Genomic DNA, 24365 nt, shown 5'->3' with positions numbered 1-24365 from the left:
TGTTCTTCATAAGTGGCTCATACTTTATAGGCTTGATTTACTGTAACTGTCTGTTTGAACCACCAGTTTTAGCGTTTTCTAGCCTCGATCAAACTAATCTTTACTTAACTTGACATTTTTTCTTCTTATTGCCCTCGCAGTGGCCATAATGTTGACGCTTTTCTCTCAGCAATGTTCTAATTGTTTCTTCGGTTGAAGGCTTGATCATAAACAGGGCAAACAAAAATATTAAAAAAAAAAAAGAAAGAAAGAAAACAAACCTGGATGAGGCGCTCCACAGATGAAGTGCCGTGGATCATAAGGAGATTTAGGAGGAACAAACTCAACTTCTCGGTCAACAGGATCACTCGTCTTTATGATTGGTAGAGGGCCATCTTTGCACTGCATACAAACAAGAGAATAATCTGTTAGAAATTCATCACAACAAGGCGCGTGCTATTTAGAGTTAAAGATTGGAGTTTCAGTCGTATCGAACGCAATTCAAGTTCCTGATAACAACAAAATCTGCGCTTTGCTCGACTTTAATGCCATTTATTCCTCACAGTTGAGTGTATTAGTCGTGGTTCGTTAAGTTATTAGGCTAATTCAATGCCATTTTTGCCAGACGTTTTAGGGCTTGAATAACATCCGATGCCACGTAAAAATTGAGCCCAATGCCTGCTTTTATTGCTTGTTTCCAATGTTGTTCACTTTAAACAAATGCAATGATACCCTTATAAAAGCCCATTCACGTTTGATTCAGAAACAATTTCCGAAGAGAAAGGAATGCGAGCCACGTTTTACTGGACGAAAAACGTTATGCGAACGGAGCTATACAGTTCCGGAAAATTATCAACAACTATTGTTAGAGAAAAACGAAACATCTTTGTAGCAACCGTTGCTTACCTTTGGGACATATGACAGCCACTGCATAATGGCAGAAATTCCACCAAAATCATCTGGAACCACCATGTGTGTTACACCTAAAATGAATTATCCATACAGTCATCCTCTCGTAAGGTAAGAATCAATACTCGACTAGCCTTGAATGGTCTAATTTGCTAATGATGTTGCATTGCTAATTTTTTAATGAACGGTTGAAAAGACATTCAATCGATGGCGGATGATCAGTGCAGATGGTACTGCTGTATTCACTGGTGTAAATGGTCGAACTGATTATGCTTTTCTTTTTTGTTTTGTTTTTTTAAAAAAGCATATTGTGTTTAGACAATACCGTTGTTATGCATGATCTGAGGTCCTCCCAGCTGAAGGTTTGACGTGTACACTTGGCGGCCAAGAACCTAAAGCAAAAAAGATGACAATAGAAAAAAATGAAGGAAGGAAGGAAAGAAGGAAGGAAGCCAAGAATGAATGGATGGATGGATGGATGGATGGATGGATGGATGGATGATGAACAAACGAACGAACGAAGAATAAAAGGTCATAGCATCATAATCGTATTCTAGACTAGACATAGCATCATAACCGCGTCTTTTCCACTTCATTAAACTTATTTATGTAAATATCATAGTTTTCTTGCTCATATATTCCGTCTAATAAAAAGAAAGAACTGGATGTTTAACCCGAACAGTCACGTTTGATGTCTTGTGGACGTTGTCATTTTTTAAGCTCTGTTCATCATCTAACTTCATAGATTTCTGAATTAGATACTTTGCTAAAATACTGTAATGTTAAAAATAAGCGACGGCATCCCTGATTGTTGTTAACATCAACAACAGTAGCCCATATAGCAGAATATGATACTGTCTGTTTACCTTGTTCAAAGCCGGAGCTCCTGTGAGAATGAGATGAGCATTTTCAACTTGGATGACGCGCTGACCAAGCCGAACCAGGTACGAGCCAATACCTACTGCCCGACATGTCACCTTCAAAACACAAATAACAAGTACATTTAAAATTAGTGAAAACTTCACAATTTTTATTCACACTGTCTCGATGTAAAGCCACAATTTAGAGGCGTGATTAGGTGTAAGGGGGGCAATTCGTGTAAACAGAACAATAACGTGTATCAGATTATCTATTAAGCGGGAAAGGAAAATGTTAAAAGGAGACTAAGGGCAGCAAATTAATCTCCAGACTGTATGTTACTGGACATGAGTAAGAAACGGTAATAAAGCACAACTGCAAAAGTTTTCCCTTGTGACTTGAGTATCCATTCCAGAGTTCACTTTTCTACCGGGAGCAAATATTTCTAACTACATATGGTTCAGAAAAACTTGTCAACATCCTTTTAAATCAGAAATCTGGCACTTCATCTAAATTAACACACTTTATGAATCTCATTTTGTTTGGTTATCATTTCTCTAGAGTGTTTGTAATACGTATGAGTAAAAATCCATGAAAACTAACAAGACTCATTGTGACAATATCATCATATGCAGCTGACATCTCGCCGGCGATCATTCCAGAACCTTTCAGGTTTTCAACTCCAATACCATCATCGCGACCTGCAAAGAAAAGCACCACACGTGGTTAACGAAAGAATGCAACAAAAGTGGTAACCCTGGGACAAAAAAAAAATTAACTGATCGATTTTGACATCAAATCATATTAAGAGAGCATCGGATACCCGATAACTGTAAAAGCCAACATTTTGCAAGTCCATCAGAATTGAAAGACAAGAAGTCACCATTGGCATTTTCTGGCCTAAGTGCAAAACTTTTCATATGAAAATTAGTTTTGTTTGTATATGAATGAAAACTAATTTTCATAACAAAAACTTTGCACTTAGCCTCGCTTTCATAATGAGGTTCAAAGCAACTCGGAAATGGTAAATTCGTTTCCAAAGAATTGTAAAGGGATCTTAAGACACACACGAGATTTTTAGAGAGTTATTCGCTCACCAATGATATCGGTGATTTTGTATCTGGACTCGCCGTCATCTTCAATCAGTTCTGCGTGCATGGAGTTTGTGGCACTTAACTGGAACAAAGAGACAAGAAAAAATGTTTAGAGCAAAGGACAGTCATAGAATTTTGGACAGAGTGAAACAAAATGAAAACCTCTCCGCCACCTGCTATCGTATATGAAAACACAAACAAACAAATGCACGAACGAAGGAACAACAAAAGGTGTTGAAATGGAATTATTCCACCTATGTATCGAGAAGGGGTTTAGTTTTTAAAGAGACTGTAGTGTTGAGTCATTGGGGGAGTGGAAGCGTATCGAGATGTGGTCAAGATGACTGACAATGATTGCCAATGATTTTCTTAATTTCACTACTAAACGGCCACTTGACCATTCCATGTTATAACAAGGCAAGGATGTCAAGGCAACCAGGAACTGACCAAGCTTACAGTTTTTATGTTTTCAGGAGCATTATTCTTACCTTTTTGAAGTCACTAGGAGTTACATACAGATACTTGAAGCCCTGCAAAAGAAGTCGAGAAGATTTGTTTATGGTCGATAACACTACATTTTTACAACAGGAAGTTTTGAACTGTTCTCAATTTTTTAGCGGGTACCCCCGCAAAATTCACAATTTTGCACGAGTTTGGCGAATCCCAGACCCCGCAAGACATTAGGGAAGCTTAAACAATGGATAGCAATTCAGTATCTGCTCTTTGAATAATCGGTGCTTGGCGGTTGACAAATCGCATACAACATCTTTGTCAAGTAAAATTTATTCGCTATTGACAAACCTTGTCTGGAACAACGGGATCATTCCAGGCCACTTTAAAGTGATGTTTCACTTCCTCAGCGAGTCCAATGCGAGCTCCGCTGTTGGCGGAGACGTACACAAATGGAAGGCCTTGAGCTCTTGCCATCTCAGACGCTCTCTGAAATAATAAATATAAATTGATTAATTCCCCATGGCAAATACAGTACAGCAATATTACCACTGAAACAATCTGTACGAGTTAATTTCGTTCGTAATTAAAACTGTTTGTGAAGTTAAGGGATTTGTTTCTCTGAAAATCAGTCATATTTGAATGAACCAACTTTTTTCTGAAATCTCAAAAAATGTGCAAAGTAAAATATAGCTCTTGGTAAATCGCATTAATTAAATCCTGTAACCTCAAGATCGCCACTCCACAGTATAAAAATGTCCTTAAAAAAAAACTCCATGAAAAAAAAAAGGTATCGAAAATAGAAGACGATTCATTTACAAAAGATGCGTAAGCGGGTTCGCCACTCCGTAATCGTTTCCACTTGGTGCAGTTTCAGTCTTCATTCCAAGACTAGCTTCGGAAAGCGATATATCAGAGTTAGACTTAGATCACCAATATTTCAACGTTTTTTATTCACACTGCGAGGTTTATACCTTGAACAGCATGTCTTCAGGGGGAGCAAACGAGCCAATCATCACAGTGATGTCATTTGCTACAACGATTATCTGTAAAATAAAGAAAATCAAAAATAATAAAGGAATAGAAAAAAGGTAAAGAAATTACCCTATCCCCGTCCCTCTCCCACAAAAAAGGGGGAATTTCAGGAATTTTCTAGTAAATGACCTCTTCTTTTCTTTTCTTTTTCACGGACATGCTGCTATAAAATGAGTGGACAATAAATGTTTACCGTTTGCGATAAAATAACCGATTGGGATCGCCATTGATGAGGTTCTTCTCAACAGAGTATACAAACTAAGAGAGATGGCGCTTCCAACCACAATCCCGCGCAAATCTTCTTGATGAGAGACTGGAAAAGGGAGAAATGACAAATCAGCCACGAAATCTTTCCGACGTTCCGTTCCGAACGGGAAAGAGGAGTACCTTAAAAGGGAACCGAAACGTTCCACATGGAATTTCTGGAGATCTTGTGATCCATTTTGATTTCCAACGGAAATTACCGTATTTTCCGTGCGGCAAATGATAAGCGATGCGCGACTGTTCTCTACTTGTTTTGTTACTCACCTCTCGTCCTTCTGGGCACGTTGGTGTGACAAACTCCATTCTCCACGCTATCATACCAATCTAAAGTCCAAGAGCAAAAAAAAAAAAGACAGTCATTTCTAATCACGGGTGCTTTGTTATCTGTAAATAAAGAGAAAGCGCCAAAGTAAAAAGTAAAAGTCTCAGAGATTTCTTCTGCTTACAGTGTTCTCTCCATGCAGTCTGTTTATTGGCATTAGTTGGTCGTTCTCGTCCAACACATACTCCGTCACTTTCAGCTGAAAAATTAAACAACAGGCATCAACCTCAACTGGACATAATGAGTGATGAAGTCTAAAAGCGAAACGATGTTACAAAGGTAATGAAACAGGCTTGCCTGAAAAGTGACCACTACTTTAACAATAACTTTTTTGCCGTTGATAACATTTGTAATCATTTCAGGGAACAATGACGTTTAAATAGAAAGAATCTGTTTTACTTATAGAACGACAGATAGCATTAAAAAGGGTTTTGGTTTGTTTTGGTTTGTTCAAAGGCGTGTGATTCTATAAACATTAATGGCACAGACCACAATGAAATGCGATACGCATCAGTCACTAGGTGCTACATGAAGTGATCTGAAGCCAGTCGACCGTCATCTCCTGGGAGCGACAGTAAGCCATTGAAACATCGAGATCCACATATCGTGAAAATAAACAAACAATGAAAAAAGCTATTACTGCAAAGTCAAACAACTTATATTACGTATGCCGTCAAGCTGGACAATTCTTACAACATCTTTGGAAGGATTCATCTCCTTTTTGTTTTCACTGCACCACTGTTTCCATTGCTTCAGAGTGGCCTGGTTATAAAAAAAACACATTCAAATTATAGCCACTGAGCAGGAGTTTCCTGTGGTGCTATTAGTAATTATGCTTTTTACAGCTGTTAAGCCTGTGGATGAATGTGAGCTGTTGAACAGTACCTTCTGGTGCTGTTGTACTATTTGTTACGCAGTACAGAGCATTTTCAACTTGCGAGCCGAATGAAAAACCAAACTGCCGCCAATCTCAACAGGGCAAACGTCACCCTTTGCCACTGGCAAATTAAAGCCTGAATTCAACAACACTGCGTTAATACCCATACCACTTATCCAACATTCAGTATACAATTAACCAAAGGAAGTGAGTTGCTTATTCACCTGTTTGAAAAGCTCAGGCAAGTCGTAAACGTAGGTGGTGCCAAGCGACTGAGCTGAAAATCGTTTGAGCTGAAACGACATTAAAAGTATAGAATTAGATACGACGCAAAAAAAAAAATGGCTTTTCACACTATGCGAGACAAAAATGCGAAACCATCCTCTTGAAGAATCAGTAACAAAAAATGAGTCAAAGATTTGCTTCTACCTGTAAATGGTCTTTAGTGACGTAAGGGGTGCTGATCGGAAGGCCATGATGAGGACCCTGCTTCTGTCCATAAGACTCGAACACAATCTATCAATCACACAAAATAAGTCCAGTTAGGTCAGGGAAATAATGAAGCACTATAATCCTGGTGCATAATTTAGGGAGCCATGTGGCCTTAAAATTGTTCAACCGTCAGCCTTTCTTCCTGTGTATTCACATGATACTGAGGACTTTAAGCAATTTGATCTCAACGACAGTCTGGAGCTGAATACGTAAAAAGTTCCGTGCGCAGACAGCACAAAGTTAACGCCCTTCCAGTGTATTTTTGCAAAAATACAACTGAGTACTGTCGATGGACATTCAGCAGATACGAAACGACTACAGACAAATCTCTCTAAGGCGAATACATGCCAAACAGGTCCATCTGCTTGCCTTAGAGAGATGTTGTGTTGCAAAGAGAATCCTTTCTACAGACAAACAGATAAAATTCTGCCAGTACCAGCCACAAACACTTATGTCCAGAAATGCACCTAACCCTGAATTTCTTTAAAAAAAAAAACCAACATAAATTTCGGTACCTTATATACGACAGACCTATTTGTCATTTTCATATGACTTCATGTTTAACTTCATGTTTAACAGGGGTTGGGTGACCTCGTGATGTCAGTCTATCGTACAGTTCACGCATCTCATTAGCGTGCATTTCTGGACATATCTCGCCACAAAATACATGTTACAATCATGAAATAGTTGACGATGTTATTACATTGTCACGGAATAAACCTGGAACTCAACAGAACTATATACCATACAGCTGATCCGGTAGGGTGGGCCCATTGCATTAATCGTTAAAAGCAGGGATTAAAAGAAAAACATATTATTTACAGTTTTGTGTTTAATACCTGTCCTGTTCTTGGATCCGTTACTTCCCGATAAATGTTGAAGTCAAGGTAGTAACCAGACTCGTTGGAGATGAACATTCGCAGTGGAATCGTCTTTCCAGTGGGCGTGAGCCTAAAAATTTCAAGTAAATTGTTCATATTAATATAATAAATTTTAGTATTGACAGTTTTCCCGTGGCAACTACGGAAACGAATCAAGTGTCTTAAATAAAACACCCCGATCCAAACATTTCAGACAGTAAAATACAACGAAACTTAAGAAGTGGCTGCGTCAAAGAAACCCAGGGTACAGTGAAGTACCAGCGCATGCGGACTACTCTGCCCCTACGCTAAAAACTAAACAGGTAACTCCACGGACGGTATTCTAGACCGCGCAAGTTATTGCTTAGCATTTTATCAAGTTGTAGATAGTAAAATGTAGGTAGACAGTGAAATATGGTGCCAAAAAAGTTCAACGTCCTGAACGGTTCACAAACATCAATGCCGTAATTATCAGACTTCAAAGAACAATATACTACGGTACTCGTAAAATGCGACTGATGGCCGTTACCTGATGGTGACTTTCATTTCAGCTTGCAGAACACGCAGTTTCCACAGTCTTCTCCCGTACCTTGTCACAATGTGACGGATACTCTCTTCGATCTACATCAACAGAAAAACACAAACCTGTAAACCTGTCTAATTTCCACAGGTTTTTAATTTTTTATTGTCTGCCACCAAATGTAACATACAGAATCGTAAACAAGTAAAGGAAAATGGCGAGGAAGCCCAAAGAAACCATGAGGCTTATGCACTATGTGTTTCCTCAACTACTGCTAAATTACAAAGTTTGATAGAACGAGAGTGGCGAAATTGGTACAACAACAATTAGTGATCGACGAGGCACAGATTTTGGACAGAGATGCAGACTGGTTTACGAGAGGAGTTTGGGAGGCAATTTACATCAGATCCCACAAGCCGACCCTAAATAGACACGGGGGGGGGGGGGGGGGGGGAGATACAACCTTCCAGCGATCTGGACAAGGCCTGGTCAGGTCACATGTCACGTGACTTGACCAAATCACTGTGAACAAGACTCTGCCAGAATTTAATTTTATAAAGTGTAGAGTCAAAAACTTATAAATTCAATCGAAAATAACAAATAACTTTCAATTGCCTTTTTACGTAAATATAACGTACCCTGTTAGGCTCAATAATGACACATGGAACAAAGTGAAGGAAAATGTGATTACAGTCTGTCCTCTTTACCTGCAACAAATAACAAATTCAAACTGTATTTTACAAACACAGATTTTTAAGCCACACATTAGACGCATGGAATGTTACTCAAGCCCATGAAAAAATGGAAAAATAACAGCAAGTCTGCCCAGCACACCGGGTCTCAATTGAGTGTCGTAAGACCCAAACCAAAATAATTACTCTACACAATCAGAGCAGATGACAACAGTGCAATGAACCAATCAGAATTCGAAGTAAATACATGTAACCAGAGTAAAGCGCTTTTTTCATTGGTTGTTCATTGGTTGAGAAAGTGGAGCGAGTTTTGTTAACCAACCACAGAGCACAGTAGATCAGAAACAAAGCAGACTCGAAATTGCTTTCGGCATGCAATTGAAAACCTCTATAGCCACACAAACAAATGATAAACTTGGCTTTTACAACTAAAAAAGCCCACAAGTTGAACATAGTGAAGATTCAAGAGCATTCGATTCTGATATGAAACTTGCGTGTTTTCAACACGCCTGACGACGGCTGGACGTATAACTTTGGATGGAGAAAGGATAACACAGTTGTTTACACACAACTATGCCTTAAAGGCAAAGCTTCCTTGTTGTAAAAAGGTACTATGAAAATACTACAATGTAACTTACACTCTCTGAAAAAGAAACTTCCAGTTGATCCAAGGACTCAAGCAGCTGAATCTCGCTCTCCTTTTCCATGTATTCAAATGAAGCTTCCTACAACAAACAGCACATAAAAAAAACTGGGGTAAGACGGCAAGAATATTTTTCTTCCTTCACTTAGTCAACCTTATCACTTCCAGCGTCAAGCAAAACTTGAATCACGAAATGCAGGTTTATTCTGGAGTGCGGAATTGCGGGATTACCACAGATATAAGTATCCTGCCGCATGAATTAGCACAAGCGCTTCCATCGTGGCGCGAAAACTTGGTTATACACGACGTGGTTATAACCTGACAAGCTATGCACAAAATCTTAATGTGCGATCATTCAAGTGCAAGTATGTTGGAGTCAATTAAATGAATAGCAAATGTAAAATGAAAACCAGTGTTCGGTTGTTACCTTGGTGATGAAGTCCGCATGTCTGACGATGCTTCTGATGAAGAACCTGTGGTCGGTCACCTCTGAGTGAGCTGAGATCTAATAACGATAAAACACATGTAAAAAAAATATTAATAAGAATAACTATAGATGAAAAAAAAAAAACATTCCATGCATTAACTTTGCCTTTGGAGTCGAAGAATTCAACCTTATGAACTATCGCGTTTGTGACAAAAGTCGTAAAGTGTGTGACACTTGTAACAGAGGAGTAGTAACGTTCCGGTACTGCTGAGCGGTGACATTTGCTATTGCTTCTAATTATTGCGTCTGTGGATGAAATCCTAAAGGACAAACAGTCAAATGAAAGCAGATTTTTTTCTGCGGTGCTGCCAACTTTTGAATCCTTGACTAAGACCGTAAAGTGTTGTCATTGTTGAGCAGAACTGTAACAAAGGTATTGGTTAGTATGCCGGCCGAGCAAGGTGGTTCTAACTTTGAGTCTGCCGTTGGGATTCTGAAGTGCGATCATTCAAATAATGTAACTTCCTGCGGTGTTTTTTTATTATGCGGTTCCAACTTTAAACCCTCTGAATGACTGAATCCCTAAATGTGACCATTCAAATGTAACCAACAGAGCAATACATTTTAAGGTAGCAATGTCTAAGAGTTTGTCAAATCATTCAAATGAAAGCTACTGAGCAGTACGTTCCTATGGTGCAGTTTATTATGCGGTACAAGGTGGTCCTAACGTTTGAGTCTCTAGATGAATTCCTGAAGTGTGACCATTCAAATTAAAACATCAGTGTAGGGAAGAAATTCTAAGGTGTGTTCAATGGGCAGGCAGCAAACTTTCCGCTGGCTTCGAAGAACTGTCATCTAGCGGCACAAAACAATACCTTCTTAGCCGAACCCAGGTACAGATGAATGTTGTGATTTGTCGTTGGAACTGTCTCCAGTTCAAAGTTCCTTAGACGGTTAATCTCCAATTGAAAAGCAAGCGCTGGCTCCAGATGGCGATAAATGGAATCCTCTTGAAACTGAGAAGAAAGAAAAAATATTAGTAGAGAAACAGTATCCTTACAGAAAGAACAATTATAATAGTTATTACACCCATTTTGAAATCACTGGTGATCCTTGCAATCTGATTGACTCTCAACAGTGCGATTTATTCCCAAATTGCACCATTTTTGTTCTAAATAGCATCCTTTCTTTAGCCCATCAAAATGGAAATGAAGTAACAAAAATAGAATATTAATATTGACAATAAAACTCTGTGATTTCAAAATAGGTGTAATAAAGTGGTAATTGAACTTTGTGTCGTGCAATTTTGGTCTCAAATCATACTTGTGATTTCAAATCAAACTCGCGCTGCGCGCTTGTTCGATTTTGAAATCACGCGTATGATTTCAGACCAAATTGCACTCCAGTCAGTTCAATTACCATTATTAAGATGCAGGAGCCAGACGCTTATTAAAAGAAATCAGAAATCTGATTGCAACAACAGGCGACAAAACGATGAAGAGATAAAGGCATAAGTTTGGGGGCTTACGGCCTCAAGTAATCTGACAAAAAGAATACAAAAACACCTATGTTGTTTCCATAAGCAAAAAAATATCCAAACACAGGTAACGTGTAACACGAGAGTCAACAAGGATGGGAATCTCAATCTAAAACAACCCCCTCCAAAGAACAGTAGTAAACTTAATAAAGTTTGAAAACTTCATAAGCCGTCGTTTTTCTATACTTTTATCGCTTCTCTGTGCTTCTGAAAAACGTTTTCGGGCGATTTTCTACATGACAAGACTGTCTCAAAGTCCTCCGCTTTCTTTCCGATGTAGGAGCTCCCCACCCCTCTCGAGAACTTCGTTCTGTTCTTTACACTTCCTGTGTAAAACAGTTCCTGAACTCATCGTATGGACAAGTCTTTACACAGGGTTTGTACTTTTTTGGGCTTTCAAAATCCATGACTTTTCATTACCGTTCCCATGACCTTTTCAAGTTTTCCATGAGGACCAATTCGAATTCAACAGTGTCAAAATGCGTAGTGGTTATTTCTACTGAGGGAAAATCTGTTTCTTGATTCCCTTACGTTTTTTTTTTTTTTTAATTGTTCATCTTCTTCCTTTTTCATTCCTTGAGAGAATGCTTTCTTAGTGATTTTTCTCCACAAACATAATTTTAAATGACTTTCCATGACTTGTCTGGAAAACGAAATTTCAAAATTCCACGTCTCTCCAGGTTTTCCATGACCTGTACGAACACTGTTACATAACACTGACCAATCGACGAGAATAAAAAAATGGCACAAATTAACTCCGTATCTCTTCCGGGTAACAAAAGCCGGAAAGGCGTAAACTATTGCAGGCTACACTGCACGTGTCCTTGACTTTGCCTCGCTTTCACAGTTGAGCCTGTCACGACCAGTCATTGAGTGTATATCGGAAATGAACTATTTTGAAATAAGTTAAATTAAAAGGTGTGTTGTACTCACATCATCTCGAGCTCGAAATGTGAAAAACCATGGATTCATACCCTGTTGAATAAAACGCTCTCTATCAGTGACTTCATAAGAGCAACAACCGGTAATCTTAATGATAAAGGATTTCATAAATGCCAATGATTATGTTGATACAGGAAGGTCGTAATTGGGTGCAAACGTTATACTGAGCGATTGATTTAAAGACACGCATTCTTGATTGTCCATTAGCTAAAGCCACGTTATGGAAAAGTTGGAATTCGCTCTTTTGAAGTAAAAACCTGCCACGCTAGTGCAGTTCTTCTGATCAGCGTTAACTTGCAACTCACAAAATAACCTACCTCATACGGAGACTTACGGGGACGGAGAGTAACTCCGGAAGCTTACAATACCTTGCAGTCGCTGAGCAAGTAAGTTATTCTTCTGATTCCTTTGTCCTTTAGAATCTCTTTCTGTAAGAAATCACAAGACATTAGAAAATGAGAACGTTTGCCAGCGTCCTCCTGGATTAAGTAACATCGACACAGTAAATATTACATCTTTCTCACTTCACGACCGGGCTTAAAATTAACCATCTGTGAAGACCTCTGGGCAGTAAACAAGAATGTTAAAAAACAAAAGTGAAAAAAAAGTGCAAGGCAAGTAACTGTAAGTATTCCTGTTTTGCAACGAAGTAAAGCTGCGGATAGTTATAACTAAAGCAGAGAAGAAATCTTCACCTTGGACTGGGTAAACTCGTAGACCATCTTGCGACAACTTTCCATGTCTTTACAATTCTTCTCAATTTGCAAGGCAATGTTAATGATGTGAATAGGTTCTTCTTCTTTTTTAGCTTCAGGCTAAAGAAAACAACAACAGAACACTTTGAATCGACTTAACACTTACTCAAACTGCCAAAAGACAGTGTTTGGATTTTATCAGATTTTGGAGTTCACCTCGTTGACTATTTGTTTTGTACATCGCAGTGAACCTTTGCTTGAATCTCATAATTCGCGGACGTAACTTGAGCGCGGCAATTTCTTGAAAAAGACGCGAGCGAGGCGAAAGCCGCAATAACATACGTAGAAGCCGCTAGAAAGGGGAATGAAGATCGGGACTCGGGCGCGCGCGGAGTGTGTGGGAAGAGCGTGGGTCGCTCCCCTCGCTTTGCACACGTGCGTGCGTGGAGTTATTCGCCTCTTTTCTCCCCCCTTTCAAGCGCCCGCACACACACGTAGCCTAAAATCGCACGTGCGGCCACCTTTGAACTGGTGACACGACAGCCCTGGATCTTTTAGCTCGGCGTCTCACGTGCGAGGGTGGCTACACGCGTGATTATTTCGAAAAAAATATTGCGTCACGTGTGTCATGTGACCACGAACCAATCACAAGTTGAGGATAGCTCCCAGAAAACCACAACAAGTCCACGTGATCTTAAGATGGTTTCCTGAAGGTTATCCTCGAATTTTAATTGGCTAGTCTAGTAGACGAAAATATGTAAATTTAAAATTAGTATTCGTTTGTCACATTGTATCGAGTACGGCGACGTAAAACTTTCTGATGGTTTCCACTTACCTACATTTGCCACCATAATTGCTTTAGTATGTATCAACCAGTGGATAGCCAACCCTAATTAGCCACTTTATTTCCGACAGGTTAGCGAAAACACTCGCGCGTACAATCCACCACAAAATGGTTGAGGTTGAGACCAAATCAAACCATACAGAGTTTTGGTGTACACTAAAACCATTCAAAGTTCTTGTCAAATATTACGTTCGAACTCACCGGTTCGCATACTTAAAAAAATTCAGATTCACAAGAAATTATCGACCATAGAGGAACATGATCTCTGTCAAAAACAACAAAATGTGTCTTACACTTACATATGTCCTATTCTCCATTTCCCACACAGGATCGAGGCCAACCTTTCGCGCCATCGGTGACGGAGACAGTTGTTCAGGGGTAGCTGGCGCAAAACGATTCATGATTTCATCAAAATTTCTGCAAAACATTTCATTGTTTAATTTATTAATTAAATTTTGCCATTTGACAATTGAAAAGATCAAGAGGAAAAAAGGGTTACAGAAGAGCTCTAGAGGAAGGAATAAGGAAAGGGAATCATTTTAGAAGTCCCAAGGGTTTATCAAATGAAGACTACTTGGAAATAGGTATGAATTAACATGGCGTACTTCTGGCAATGAAGCTTCGAAGAAAACAATATTGCACAGCGCATGCGTTATGCACGGTACATCAATTTGGGGTTAAAATTTGGGGTAGAAATGGAATTTTCATACAAAGATTTCTTAAAGGGGAAGTGTCATAGGATTTTTAACCTCTTTTGCTAAAAATGGTGAAATAAGGACTTCACTTAGCTACAAAATAATGCTACAACAAGGAGAGGAAATAAATCAACTTGAAAGGAACATTGCATGATCTGTTCTAGCGCATTTTGGAAACAAAAATGAAAGAACTTGAAAAATGTTTCAATCATCCCGACCTCCTCTGTCTCTGGACAGAGGCGCTAATCAACAGGTTAATTGCGCTGGGGTGATAACTTTTAGCAAAGTCAGACAACTGTTTGTCGTTGTTGTTGTTGTTGTTGTTGCTTTGTTTCTGTTGACAGACAAACATTTTGGGGTTTGCAATGGTATCAAATTCGCGTGATACTTTCCCCTTTTAATGCAGTTTTAAATTCTCAGCTGTTTGTTCTTGAATTTTAGAGAATGACGAGCTTTGCATAAAGTTGCATCCTAGCAAATATTGTTTGCGGTAACGCAATTTATCAGCATTCTCGTCTTCCTCAGAATAGTCCTTTGCCTGTTGTTTGTCTGTAAGTGACATCCACTGACTTTTCGACAACCTGGGCGGACGTCATCTCCATACAGGGTCACGCGTGCATCGTCAGGCGAAGGTTTTAAAGGCTCTGGTTAATAACTCAGTGAGCCAGCTATTAAAAACCTCTTATCAATAGCTGTGAAGTTATTGCTATTTTAGCTGTTTGTCCGATGTGATCGGTTTTATTACTGTTCTTAGGAACTACAATCACATCTGAAATGACAGCGGTGAAACACCAGTGACTGTGTATTAAACCCACCTATACAAGTATAGAAGTATATCTACGACTGTACCGCTTTTAAACCTGGAACAAAGTTGCACAGAGTTACACATTCTTGATTCATATGCCCATGCTACATAATATTTATATATTTGAAACATTAATAGCACACCTTTCAAATTCGAGGACGGATTGAAACGCGGCCATAACTCCAGTTCTCTGGCACGGCTTCAAAGGCTGCTGGTTTATGAGATCAAACATGTCCTCGCTGAGGCTGCGGACCTAATAAATTATTACAGGAAACCGATTAAGAAGAGTTAATGGGCTAAGATTAAGCGGTTTTCAATTGAGTGCCGGCCGAAAGCAATTTCGCGTTTACTTTGGTTTTGCTTTGCTATGACCTGTAATTAGTTAGGAAATGCCCGCCACTTTGTCAACCAGTGGGAAGCAAAACCATAACCAATCGTACAATGCTCGCCAGGTTTTCCCGCCCTTGGCACTGGTTGCATGTATTTGCTGCGAGTTCTGATTGGTTCATTGCGGTGTTTACCTCTGCTGTGATTAACCAGATTAATTAACTTAGTTTCGGTTTCACGACGCTCAAACAAAAACCGCTCCGTCTTCTGGAACAAACTTAGCAAACGTGAGCAGCCAAATCAAAGGCACACGGGGAATTACTGTCAATGTAACGGAAAGTTAAAAAAATTTACAGTCTGTTACCTTTAAGAATTTCGGGAGTCTCGAGAGATCGGGTTGCCAAAACAGGCCAACAACGTAACTAAAATCGTCACAAATAAGGAAACAATGTTTGCCGAGCTGCATGTTGTTGTTGTGTTGTTTTGAAGACATCACTCTTTGACGGTACGGTTTCTTGTTCAGTTTAAAATATTTCTCAAGGCCTGGCGTACTCTCTTAGACTTAATAATTACTCTGCGAAATTGCGCGGAATATCGCCTGATACTTAGCTGACGAGGCCGTACGCCGAGTTGGCTAAAATCAGGGGATATATTGCGCAAGACTGAACAGGATAATTATTTTATTACACTGTATTCAACACATTGACAACAAAGCACAATTTTATTACAGAAAAGCCCGATACGATCTTTATTTTGCCATTTTTCTCCCCGACACGCGAAATTAGGTACATCGTAGGATACCTGTTGGCTATGGACGACTAATATTGACCATGTTTGGGCAGTGTTACAGCGCGCGTTGGATATTTAACAATTAGACGGCGAGCTGGAGGTTTCGCCCCTCACCAACTATCAAAGGCGATAGAAACCGAGAGCGAGCCGTCTAATTTTTTTAGCATACCTCAGTGATCGATCTATAAAGCAAAAAAATCTTTTTATTTCATAAATTTTGATATATTTGTGCAATGATGCATGCTAAATCGCGCGCGCTCTGACAAACTGCCGTCTATCGATCGATAGACGGCACCTGTGTAGCCAATCAGATTGCGCCTTACGCGATAGTCGGTCACTGAGGTATGCTAAAAGATGATAGATAGTCAACGAAGTTGGCAATAATCATCTCACATCCGACAAGAGTGAGTGGAATAATTGATTTATTAAAAGAATCAAGTAGTATTGCTAGATCTTGCTGATTTCGCTTTGCAAAGACAACTAGAAGACAATTTAATGTCGCTATTTCCCAGGCGTGGTGTAATGGCTCATATACCATGGCCGCTAAGCCAATGAAATCCCAGGAATTGCATTATACAGTGATCCAGTTTTCAATAATAATGTTTATCCGTTCACGCAATTCCACGCCACAACATCAATGCCATACAGATGTGTGTCTCATAAAACGCTCCCTTATATTTACGGTTGAAGATTTTATCCCTACATACCCTCGGCATGGCAAGAACAGTTTTACTAGACGGTACTCGCTGAGGTGTCCTAGAAAGGAATAGGAAGGCAAAATTGTGTGAACGATACGATCAGAATGTTTACCATATTTTGTTATTTACCCTCTTTATTAATACCGTTTAGTAAGACAAAAATTGACTAAAAAAAATAGGAATTAAACAAAAATTACATCCGTTAAAGCTACCGTTTTCACATGTTCTGCAAGTAATTAATGTGCTTCTCACTCATACTTTTTTATCCCATTATTAAACAAGGACCCGCACTATAAAAGAAACCTTGGCCTGGCCAAGACGCCAGTCATTCCATTGGTAGACACTGAGCTATGTCTGCCATCATTAATGTGACGTTGAAGCGGTAACTCTGTGACAAAAGTGGGAAGAGAAATCCCTTTTATGTTGCGGGTCCATGTTTAAGTGGATCGCAAACTTTTCGAGAGTCATGTTGCAACCCTTATGCATCGCATACAAAGCCTCTTGTCTAAATCCAAACATCATGACAGCTAAAACGATGAAGAGGCCAAAACGATTTGATGCATCCTACGTTGAGTACAGTTTTCGGGGAAATGGAAGGTGCGTCACAGGTTAATGGCTATGAAGAAAACGATTTTAGGACGGTGCCTCTTACTGCGCATGCGTCCTACACAGAGAAACGCGGGTTTCAGGTTTGGGAGCGCGGTTTATTACTATGCGGAAAAACTCGATCTTATCAAGGGCTGTTTGAATTCAACAAGTATTGGGGGAACCACGCACTTTTCAAAGACAACAAAGAAAAATGCCATATTTATCATGTAGTTTAAAGCTTATCGTAACCTAATTATATCTCAAATATGCCTGGTAACCCCTAATTTTCTTTTTAGATTCCAATATCCCTTGCTAAGATCTGTTTCTTCCGCATAGTTATAAACTGTGCAAAAACAACTCTGTATTAGGCGGCACAGTCATTAAACCACGCCTATAAGCCACTCCATATAACAAGCTTCAATTATCAAACAGACCTATTCTGCCGATTTGGCTCCGAGGCTTAGAGAAATAGCAAGAAATGACATCAAGTTTCAGGCAGAATAATTCATAAAAATTTCTTCAGTTCTTTCGCTTTTTGCCACGGAGCCAACTATCGAAATTAGCCCATTAATCTACTGAAAGAGAGAATCCAACGGAGAGTTGGATTCTTTGCAAGGACCAGAGTAAAGGTGGGTAACGTATTTATGGCTGAGGCGAAAACTGACGACTTATTTACTACTGGTCCAAACAGCAAATGACAAAAAACATCGCTTTTCATTTCTAGAGAACTACACCAACAGGCCTTGTAAAGTACTTGCTACAGAACTAAATTTGTCCAATAATACGAGACAAACCTGTTGGGATGCGCATTTGGAAGAATAAACTGGAACTGAACCACCAAGACATTCTCCTCAATCTTGGAGAAAAAGAGGGAACAAAGTAACATTAGCATTCAACATTTAACACTATACGAAATTAAATATAATGTAACTCAGCAAGCGTACGCTCATAATGTTCTCGATTTTAAAACCGTATATATACTTATCCCTCGGTTATCGCGGTTTTCAACTGATTGTCGGAAGTAATTTGATAACTGCTTTGGTTTTGCTTAACTTCGCTCTGTGATTGGTTGGCAAAACTCGCGCAGCTTTTTCAGCCAATGAGAGGTAAAACCAAAACCAATTGTTAGGCGTTTCTTCGATTTTATCGGCGATGCTTGAATGAAGTGTACTATTGCGGAGCTAAAATTGGGATAAAAATTACAGTGTATTTACACTTACCGTCTAACTTTGTAAGTAGGATACAGTTTTCCTTTTATTGTACGACACACGATTTTGGAGTGTTAATTAATACGCATTATACAATAAACAGTGTAAAACTCGCGTTTTGGTTGGTGTAGCGGAGTTTGTGATTAGAGTATAGACGCACGAATGACGATATCGAGTGGCGTCAAGTAACAGTTGTGTTTGATCAACATAACTCATCATTAACAATACCTTCTCATGATACAGTGTTGTGAGTTCATAGGCTTGGTAACTGCGTCTGATGTAAACCTACCAAAGTAAATAAAAGTTAATTAAAAGTGCTGCGCTCTTCACCATCGTGCTGAATACCATCAAGGTTTTGTGGGGAAAATGGAGTTAACATATGTCAATGAAGAAGATAACGTCACAAAAAAAAAAAGACACAAAACTACCCGGGACAAGATTTTTTTGTCTTTTTGATCACTTCGAAACTACATGTCCGCACTGGAACCGAAGGCCGCGACTATTTTCTACCACTGGATGTATTTTGCAACAGACCGTACCACGCCCCATCGGCATAAGAACCCCGATATCTTCCAGATCTATCTTCCAGCTCTATCAACACACTCCGCCACCAGGTAGGATTGGACAAAGTAAAACGTAGAAGTCATCTTACAAATGTCCAACTCAGAAAGTTGCATTTCAGGGAAGAAAAAGGTCAATTTTACTTTCTCCATTCACGTCTGCGAGAAAGAGTTATTTTTCTTCAAAACTAGTAGGCCGCGTGAAGCCAGAATCGAGAAAAGCGAGATATTCAAGCCACAAATAAGGAGGGCGCAAGTCTGAGCTTGGGATTGCGCCCTCGTTACTCGTGCATGGCGGCTTCGGCGCTCGCCACTCGTAGATCACATGATTCTCGATTCTCGCATCGCACCACAATCAATTAAAGAAAAATAATGACTGTTCACCATGTGGACAAAAAGTTGAGCATGCTGCGTTGTAGTTGTGCAGAAAACGGAAAGTTAACCGAAATGTGTAATATAAGTGAAGAGCCGTTGTCTTGCTCATTAATTATAAACCTTTCGTTCTGTGACGTTGTCGTTGACATCATAATTGTTTTTTGCTCAAGGTCCCCATAGTTACTTCTAAACAATCACAAGAAAAATAAAAACAATGGTTCCTTTTGATGACATTGTTAGCAGCTCACCTCTAACGCAGCTCTCTTCACTGCTTCGCTGGAGTGGTAGAAGAAGCTTGGAAGAATGTCAAATATTGCATTTTCCGAGAGGATCAATTTCTGTAACGGAACATTAACAAGCACTCTTAAGTATCACTAATATTAGTTTAACGTAACACAAGTTACTAAAGTAATTGAAAGCCGTCTGCTGTGTACAGAAAAAAAAAAAACATTTTCTGAGCACTAGTTTGCTTGAAACAAGACGCCTGGAGGCGTTCACGTGGGATGCTGTTGTCGATCCAAGCACTAACTTTGAATGGTGTTTACAGGTTTCGAGACCTTTGCTGGAAAATGCCATATAGCCCTGGAGGAGTTAACAGGATTTCCAGTGCCGTACAAATCCTGTTCTCGTGTTTCAGTAACATACAACTGTAAGCTAAAAGTGCCACCGATTAATATCATAGGACTGGTTGAAAAAAAACAACAGCACAGCAATGAACTAACAAAAAAAAAAGAATGAACCCTAGCCCTGAAACAACAGAGCTGCTTGATATGCAGGTCCAACGATATAAGAGATGCTAAAGGCCGGTTGCATACTATTTGAACATTTTAGCTTTCCATGGAGTTGTAGCCGGTTATTGTAGCTCACCTGGAAGCTATCAGAAGCCAGCTGGTTACCGTACATGTCAATGGCCGAAAGGAAGAGGGACTCGATGTGGTTGTGCCGAAGTTCGTACGATGGTTGCTGAGATGCTAAAAGTGCCTAGAAAAGCAAAATAGATCAGCAAAGCCTGGGCATTGTAACTAACCATTACTCTGTCGATACTTGTATTTGTCTGAGGTGTCAATGTTTTTAATTCACCTCAATGTTCCTTTGACCATTTTTTGCCTTTTTAATGGTACATAGTGTCATGGCGGTTTACAATTCTTCTGTGGGGTGAGATCGGACGTCAGCATGCATGTAAAGCCGCCACTGGCAGGTGCTAGCAGTCCATATTTTGATCTCACCCGCCCACCCAACCCACGCATGAATGTGAAAGACAGATGAAATTAGAGATACAGATAGACCACCACACCAGGGGGTACGTCCCCTACCCTTTTGGAACAAACAGATTGTTGGGAACAAGTGTTGTGAGACGGAACCTACGGACCTATGCTCACTGTACAATACAGGGATATAGCCTAACACTGGGAAAGCTTGGGAGACAAGCTCGGAAACTGATACGTGTAGCCAAAGAATAATTAATTTGTTAGTGTAGTACACAGATGCCCAAGTAGTAGAGCGTCAAAGAAAGCTGCAAATGATGCATCAGAGAATGAGCATTGCAGTGTATGTTAAAGTGAACCCATGAAATTCCTACTGAGCGTTAACCCTAGTAAGGAAATGGGAGACTGCTTGAGGCAAAGAAAAAAAAAACAACAACACTAACTCGACGGGAATCGAACCCACGCCCTTCGAATTTGACCAACCATTGCTCTAAGGACCGAGCCAGACGGAAGCAAAGCGGCAATGTGAATGTGAAAGGTACAAAGGTATTGTGTTGCATGCCCGAAGCACAAACTTGCTCCCGTCTGGCTGGCCTTGTAGTTCAGTCAGTAGGCAGCGGTTGTTCAAATCTGGAGGTAGTGGGTTCGTTTACCGTCCAGGTCGAAGATTTTTTCCTTTACATGTACCAAGAATCAAACAAAGGAAGCTGCAACGATGGAAAAACTAACCTGTCTTGCTCTGAGCGCCACTTTGGCATTTTCATGTCTGTTGAGTGTGGTAAGCTCTTGTAAAATATGATTTAGTTCATCCGACAAGCCAGACTGACGGCCACACAACTGATCCTGAAAGAAAGGAGAATAAAATAAAGTACAAAAATTGTTCAATTAAAAAAATAGCAAACTGATTTAAGTGTTGATCAAATAATAATTAGGTTACTAAAACGCAAATTCCAAACAAATAATTGAGGGATATAAAGCGATTCCATTAGCAAACAATTAAAATTTAAAATTGTGTTTGAAATTTTGGGAACCATGGTTTTAAAACTACGTAATTATGCAAGAAGATAAAATCTAATTTAGAACGAAAGAAAAGGAGCACGAACACATTTTTAAAATATCAGCACTTAATCGTAACTTCGAAACAAGTGCTTAGTTCTAAACGACTGAAATCAATGCTATATCTTACGTATTTATTATAATTCTTTTTTAGCTCCAACTCAACTGCTGTAAAACTTCCCTATCATCGCAAAACATACCTCGCTATAAAGAGAAAACTCTTGTCTTTATAGCCTGGATTTCAATAGCGACGTAAGCACAGGCACAGGCACAAGCATAAGAGCTTTGTACCAAGTGAAAACGAACGCGACGCAAGCACAAGCACAAGAAAAGGAAAAAGCTGGTTTATGCTCGCGTCGAGGCCGTTTTTACGGTGAAATAAGCACTCTTATGCTTGCGTCGCTAGCGAAACCAGCCATATTAAAGCACTTGAAATCAACGCCACTTAAATTAACGCCGAATTTTGAAATTCCCGCTTTACTTATTAATCAGGCTTTATTGTTCGTGGACTTAGTTTGGTCAAGCAAGGTCGACCCATTTCGGGCACAGAAAACACAGCACGATAAATCGGAAATACATGAAGCATGGTCACTATTGAAGTCCCTAAACATGGTATGTAATACACGCGATCCAGGTTTGTTGAAAACTACAAGCATTTGCACTCTCAGCCTTTTTCCTATTTCCGGCAAAAAGCGCAAACTTTAAGGCCAATGAACAATCTAATCCACTTCAACCCCCCACCCCCTCCCCCTTTCAATATGGACGCTTGCTTTGTTGAATGCCATCGCGAATTGTGTATTTCGTTCAACATTGATAGGAGGGGGAGGGGGAGGGGGGAAACAAGTAATACAATGGCGAGTGTCTACAAGTACCCAATTACAGAGAAACTCAACTCTTTTTACAATTGCTTGTAGATCCAGCGAGACAAATTAGTCATGACGATATGCTAAAAATCTGCAATGGAACCATTAGTTACTTAATCTATTCTTATTTAAGACGCCCAGCGAATCAGTTTTGAAAAATTTAGATGCCTTGTCTACTCACTATCAACATTATCGTCAGTTGGTTTTTCCTGGCCACAGATGTATGAGAGAATATGCTTTGTACAACTGGAGCTAGATCCTTACTCTTGTGTTTGTTACGCAACAGCGTCACGCACTTTTCAAAATTCCCTGAAAATATTCAAGAATGTTAAATTACTATCCATAAGTAATCGTTCAATACAACCATAATAATAATAATAATAACAATAATAATAATAATAATAATAATAACAATCAAACCATTTTGAAACCTTTGTAAGTAGTGTTGGATAGTACCAACGAGAGAATTAGCTACAGAATTCACAATTGAAAACTTAAAAAGATTTCTATTTTAAAACGAATCTCTTTAATTCAAATTAAATGTAACTTGCGATAATTTTTTAAACTCCGTTCTCAAAAACTCACTAATAAATTTATGAAAATACAACAAAGGAAATCACTAGCATGAAGGAGATTTCGAAATGTGACGTTAATTATCGAAAAGATTGGTCAACTTTTGCTTTGATTTTCTCCAAGCAAGTATTAGAAGCTATATCACATACTAGCAAGAGTGTTTCAGATTTCTAAACACCTCGAAGTTAGTTTTAAAAAACTTGGCTGCGCCTCATTTTTTTTTCCAACCCACTACACTGTCTCCATCTTGTTAACTGTTTAAAAGCAAATGAATCCTAGTCTTCCCTCGAAGGCCTCCTTTTATAGTGCACCTTAATATTTACAAGCTTAGAACCAAAGTTGTTTTTGAAAGTAGCAATTAACTTACCCTCATTAAAGAGAACTTCATGCTGCAAGTACTGTCTTAAGAGACTTAACACCACCGCCTTCATGTGTCCGTGAATTCCATTACGGTATCTACAGCAAGAGGTAACCAAAAGCAAGAAACATTCACATGAATAAACAGTTCTTTTGCTGCGTCCCCTAATATCGTAACGTTGTTCTTAAATGGACACTGGCACGGAGATTTTGCTGTATGTTGGCCAAAACTGTGAAAATTTTTGACAAAGAACCCCCTCCTTAACATGAAATCGTTCTTAGGTCCTCTTAGATAAAGGAAAACAAAGAAATCCTTACCGCTGAACAAGTTGAACAATACTCTGTGTGTTCAAAAAGAATGCATCTCGCTCAGTTCTCTTGGTAAGAGTTGCCGCATGAGCATCGACGACATTAGCAATCTGCCAGGAATTCAGTTATTTGTGATTAATGGATTTTAAAATTCGTTAATACAGCTCTTTAAATACTATTCCACGAGCGCGCGTTGAATATAAAATGATGAAAAGTAGCCAACGAGGCGCGTAGGGTGCGTAGCGACTCGTTCGGTACTTTTCATCTCATATCCAACCGCAGCGCCACCAAAACCGATGGCCGTTAAATTTGACCACGCGACGTCATCGTTTTCGCAAAATTCCTTTTTCAGGTGTCCACACGAGAACACGAAAACGGCGTTTTCAAACAACAACAACCACAATTTATTTGAAAAACAACAGAAAGGTTTGTCTCGCAAATAGTTACAAAACTAATTGAGGCGGGACAAGACGAATGCAGAAATACTTTAGCGAAACTAAGAAAACTAACGAGAGTT

General features: G+C 39.4%; 1 protein-coding gene across 4 annotated transcripts in view; it reads right to left on the bottom strand.

Annotated features, from left to right (window-relative positions):
* The window catches only part of LOC146474720 (acetyl-CoA carboxylase-like), a 66283-nt gene that overhangs the window by 12264 nt on the left and 29654 nt on the right, over nucleotides 1–24365 (bottom strand). For all 4 annotated transcript variants that reach the window (XM_085116454.1, XM_085116451.1, XM_085116452.1 and 1 more), the window contains exons 28-61: nucleotides 23858–23958; nucleotides 23550–23638; nucleotides 22791–22918; nucleotides 21420–21533; nucleotides 20353–20466; nucleotides 19734–19823; nucleotides 18779–18835; nucleotides 18137–18198; nucleotides 16764–16812; nucleotides 15084–15193; nucleotides 13740–13857; nucleotides 12597–12716; nucleotides 12270–12329; nucleotides 11893–11934; nucleotides 10298–10438; nucleotides 9423–9500; nucleotides 8991–9077; nucleotides 8299–8367; nucleotides 7670–7761; nucleotides 7120–7231; nucleotides 6218–6304; nucleotides 6013–6081; nucleotides 5605–5673; nucleotides 5036–5110; nucleotides 4854–4913; nucleotides 4265–4336; nucleotides 3642–3779; nucleotides 3329–3370; nucleotides 2844–2922; nucleotides 2350–2447; nucleotides 1755–1865; nucleotides 1214–1280; nucleotides 886–962; nucleotides 261–381 (exon numbers count right to left, since the gene is read on the bottom strand). In XM_085116454.1, the coding sequence (XP_084972580.1) occupies nucleotides 261–381; nucleotides 886–962; nucleotides 1214–1280; nucleotides 1755–1865; nucleotides 2350–2447; nucleotides 2844–2922; nucleotides 3329–3370; nucleotides 3642–3779; nucleotides 4265–4336; nucleotides 4854–4913; nucleotides 5036–5110; nucleotides 5605–5673; nucleotides 6013–6081; nucleotides 6218–6304; nucleotides 7120–7231; nucleotides 7670–7761; nucleotides 8299–8367; nucleotides 8991–9077; nucleotides 9423–9500; nucleotides 10298–10438; nucleotides 11893–11934; nucleotides 12270–12329; nucleotides 12597–12716; nucleotides 13740–13857; nucleotides 15084–15193; nucleotides 16764–16812; nucleotides 18137–18198; nucleotides 18779–18835; nucleotides 19734–19823; nucleotides 20353–20466; nucleotides 21420–21533; nucleotides 22791–22918; nucleotides 23550–23638; nucleotides 23858–23958 (2998 nt within the window). The remainder of the gene's footprint in view (nucleotides 1–260; nucleotides 382–885; nucleotides 963–1213; nucleotides 1281–1754; nucleotides 1866–2349; nucleotides 2448–2843; nucleotides 2923–3328; nucleotides 3371–3641; nucleotides 3780–4264; nucleotides 4337–4853; nucleotides 4914–5035; nucleotides 5111–5604; nucleotides 5674–6012; nucleotides 6082–6217; nucleotides 6305–7119; nucleotides 7232–7669; nucleotides 7762–8298; nucleotides 8368–8990; nucleotides 9078–9422; nucleotides 9501–10297; nucleotides 10439–11892; nucleotides 11935–12269; nucleotides 12330–12596; nucleotides 12717–13739; nucleotides 13858–15083; nucleotides 15194–16763; nucleotides 16813–18136; nucleotides 18199–18778; nucleotides 18836–19733; nucleotides 19824–20352; nucleotides 20467–21419; nucleotides 21534–22790; nucleotides 22919–23549; nucleotides 23639–23857; nucleotides 23959–24365) is intronic.

Source organism: Pavona decussata, unplaced genomic scaffold (assembly GCF_977016875.1).
Source record: "Pavona decussata unplaced genomic scaffold, jaPavDecu1.1 SCAFFOLD_87, whole genome shotgun sequence".
NCBI lineage: Eukaryota > Metazoa > Cnidaria > Anthozoa > Scleractinia > Agariciidae > Pavona > Pavona decussata.
Note: the sequence above shows the minus strand (reverse complement) of the source record. Positions and strands in the feature narration are given on the sequence as shown.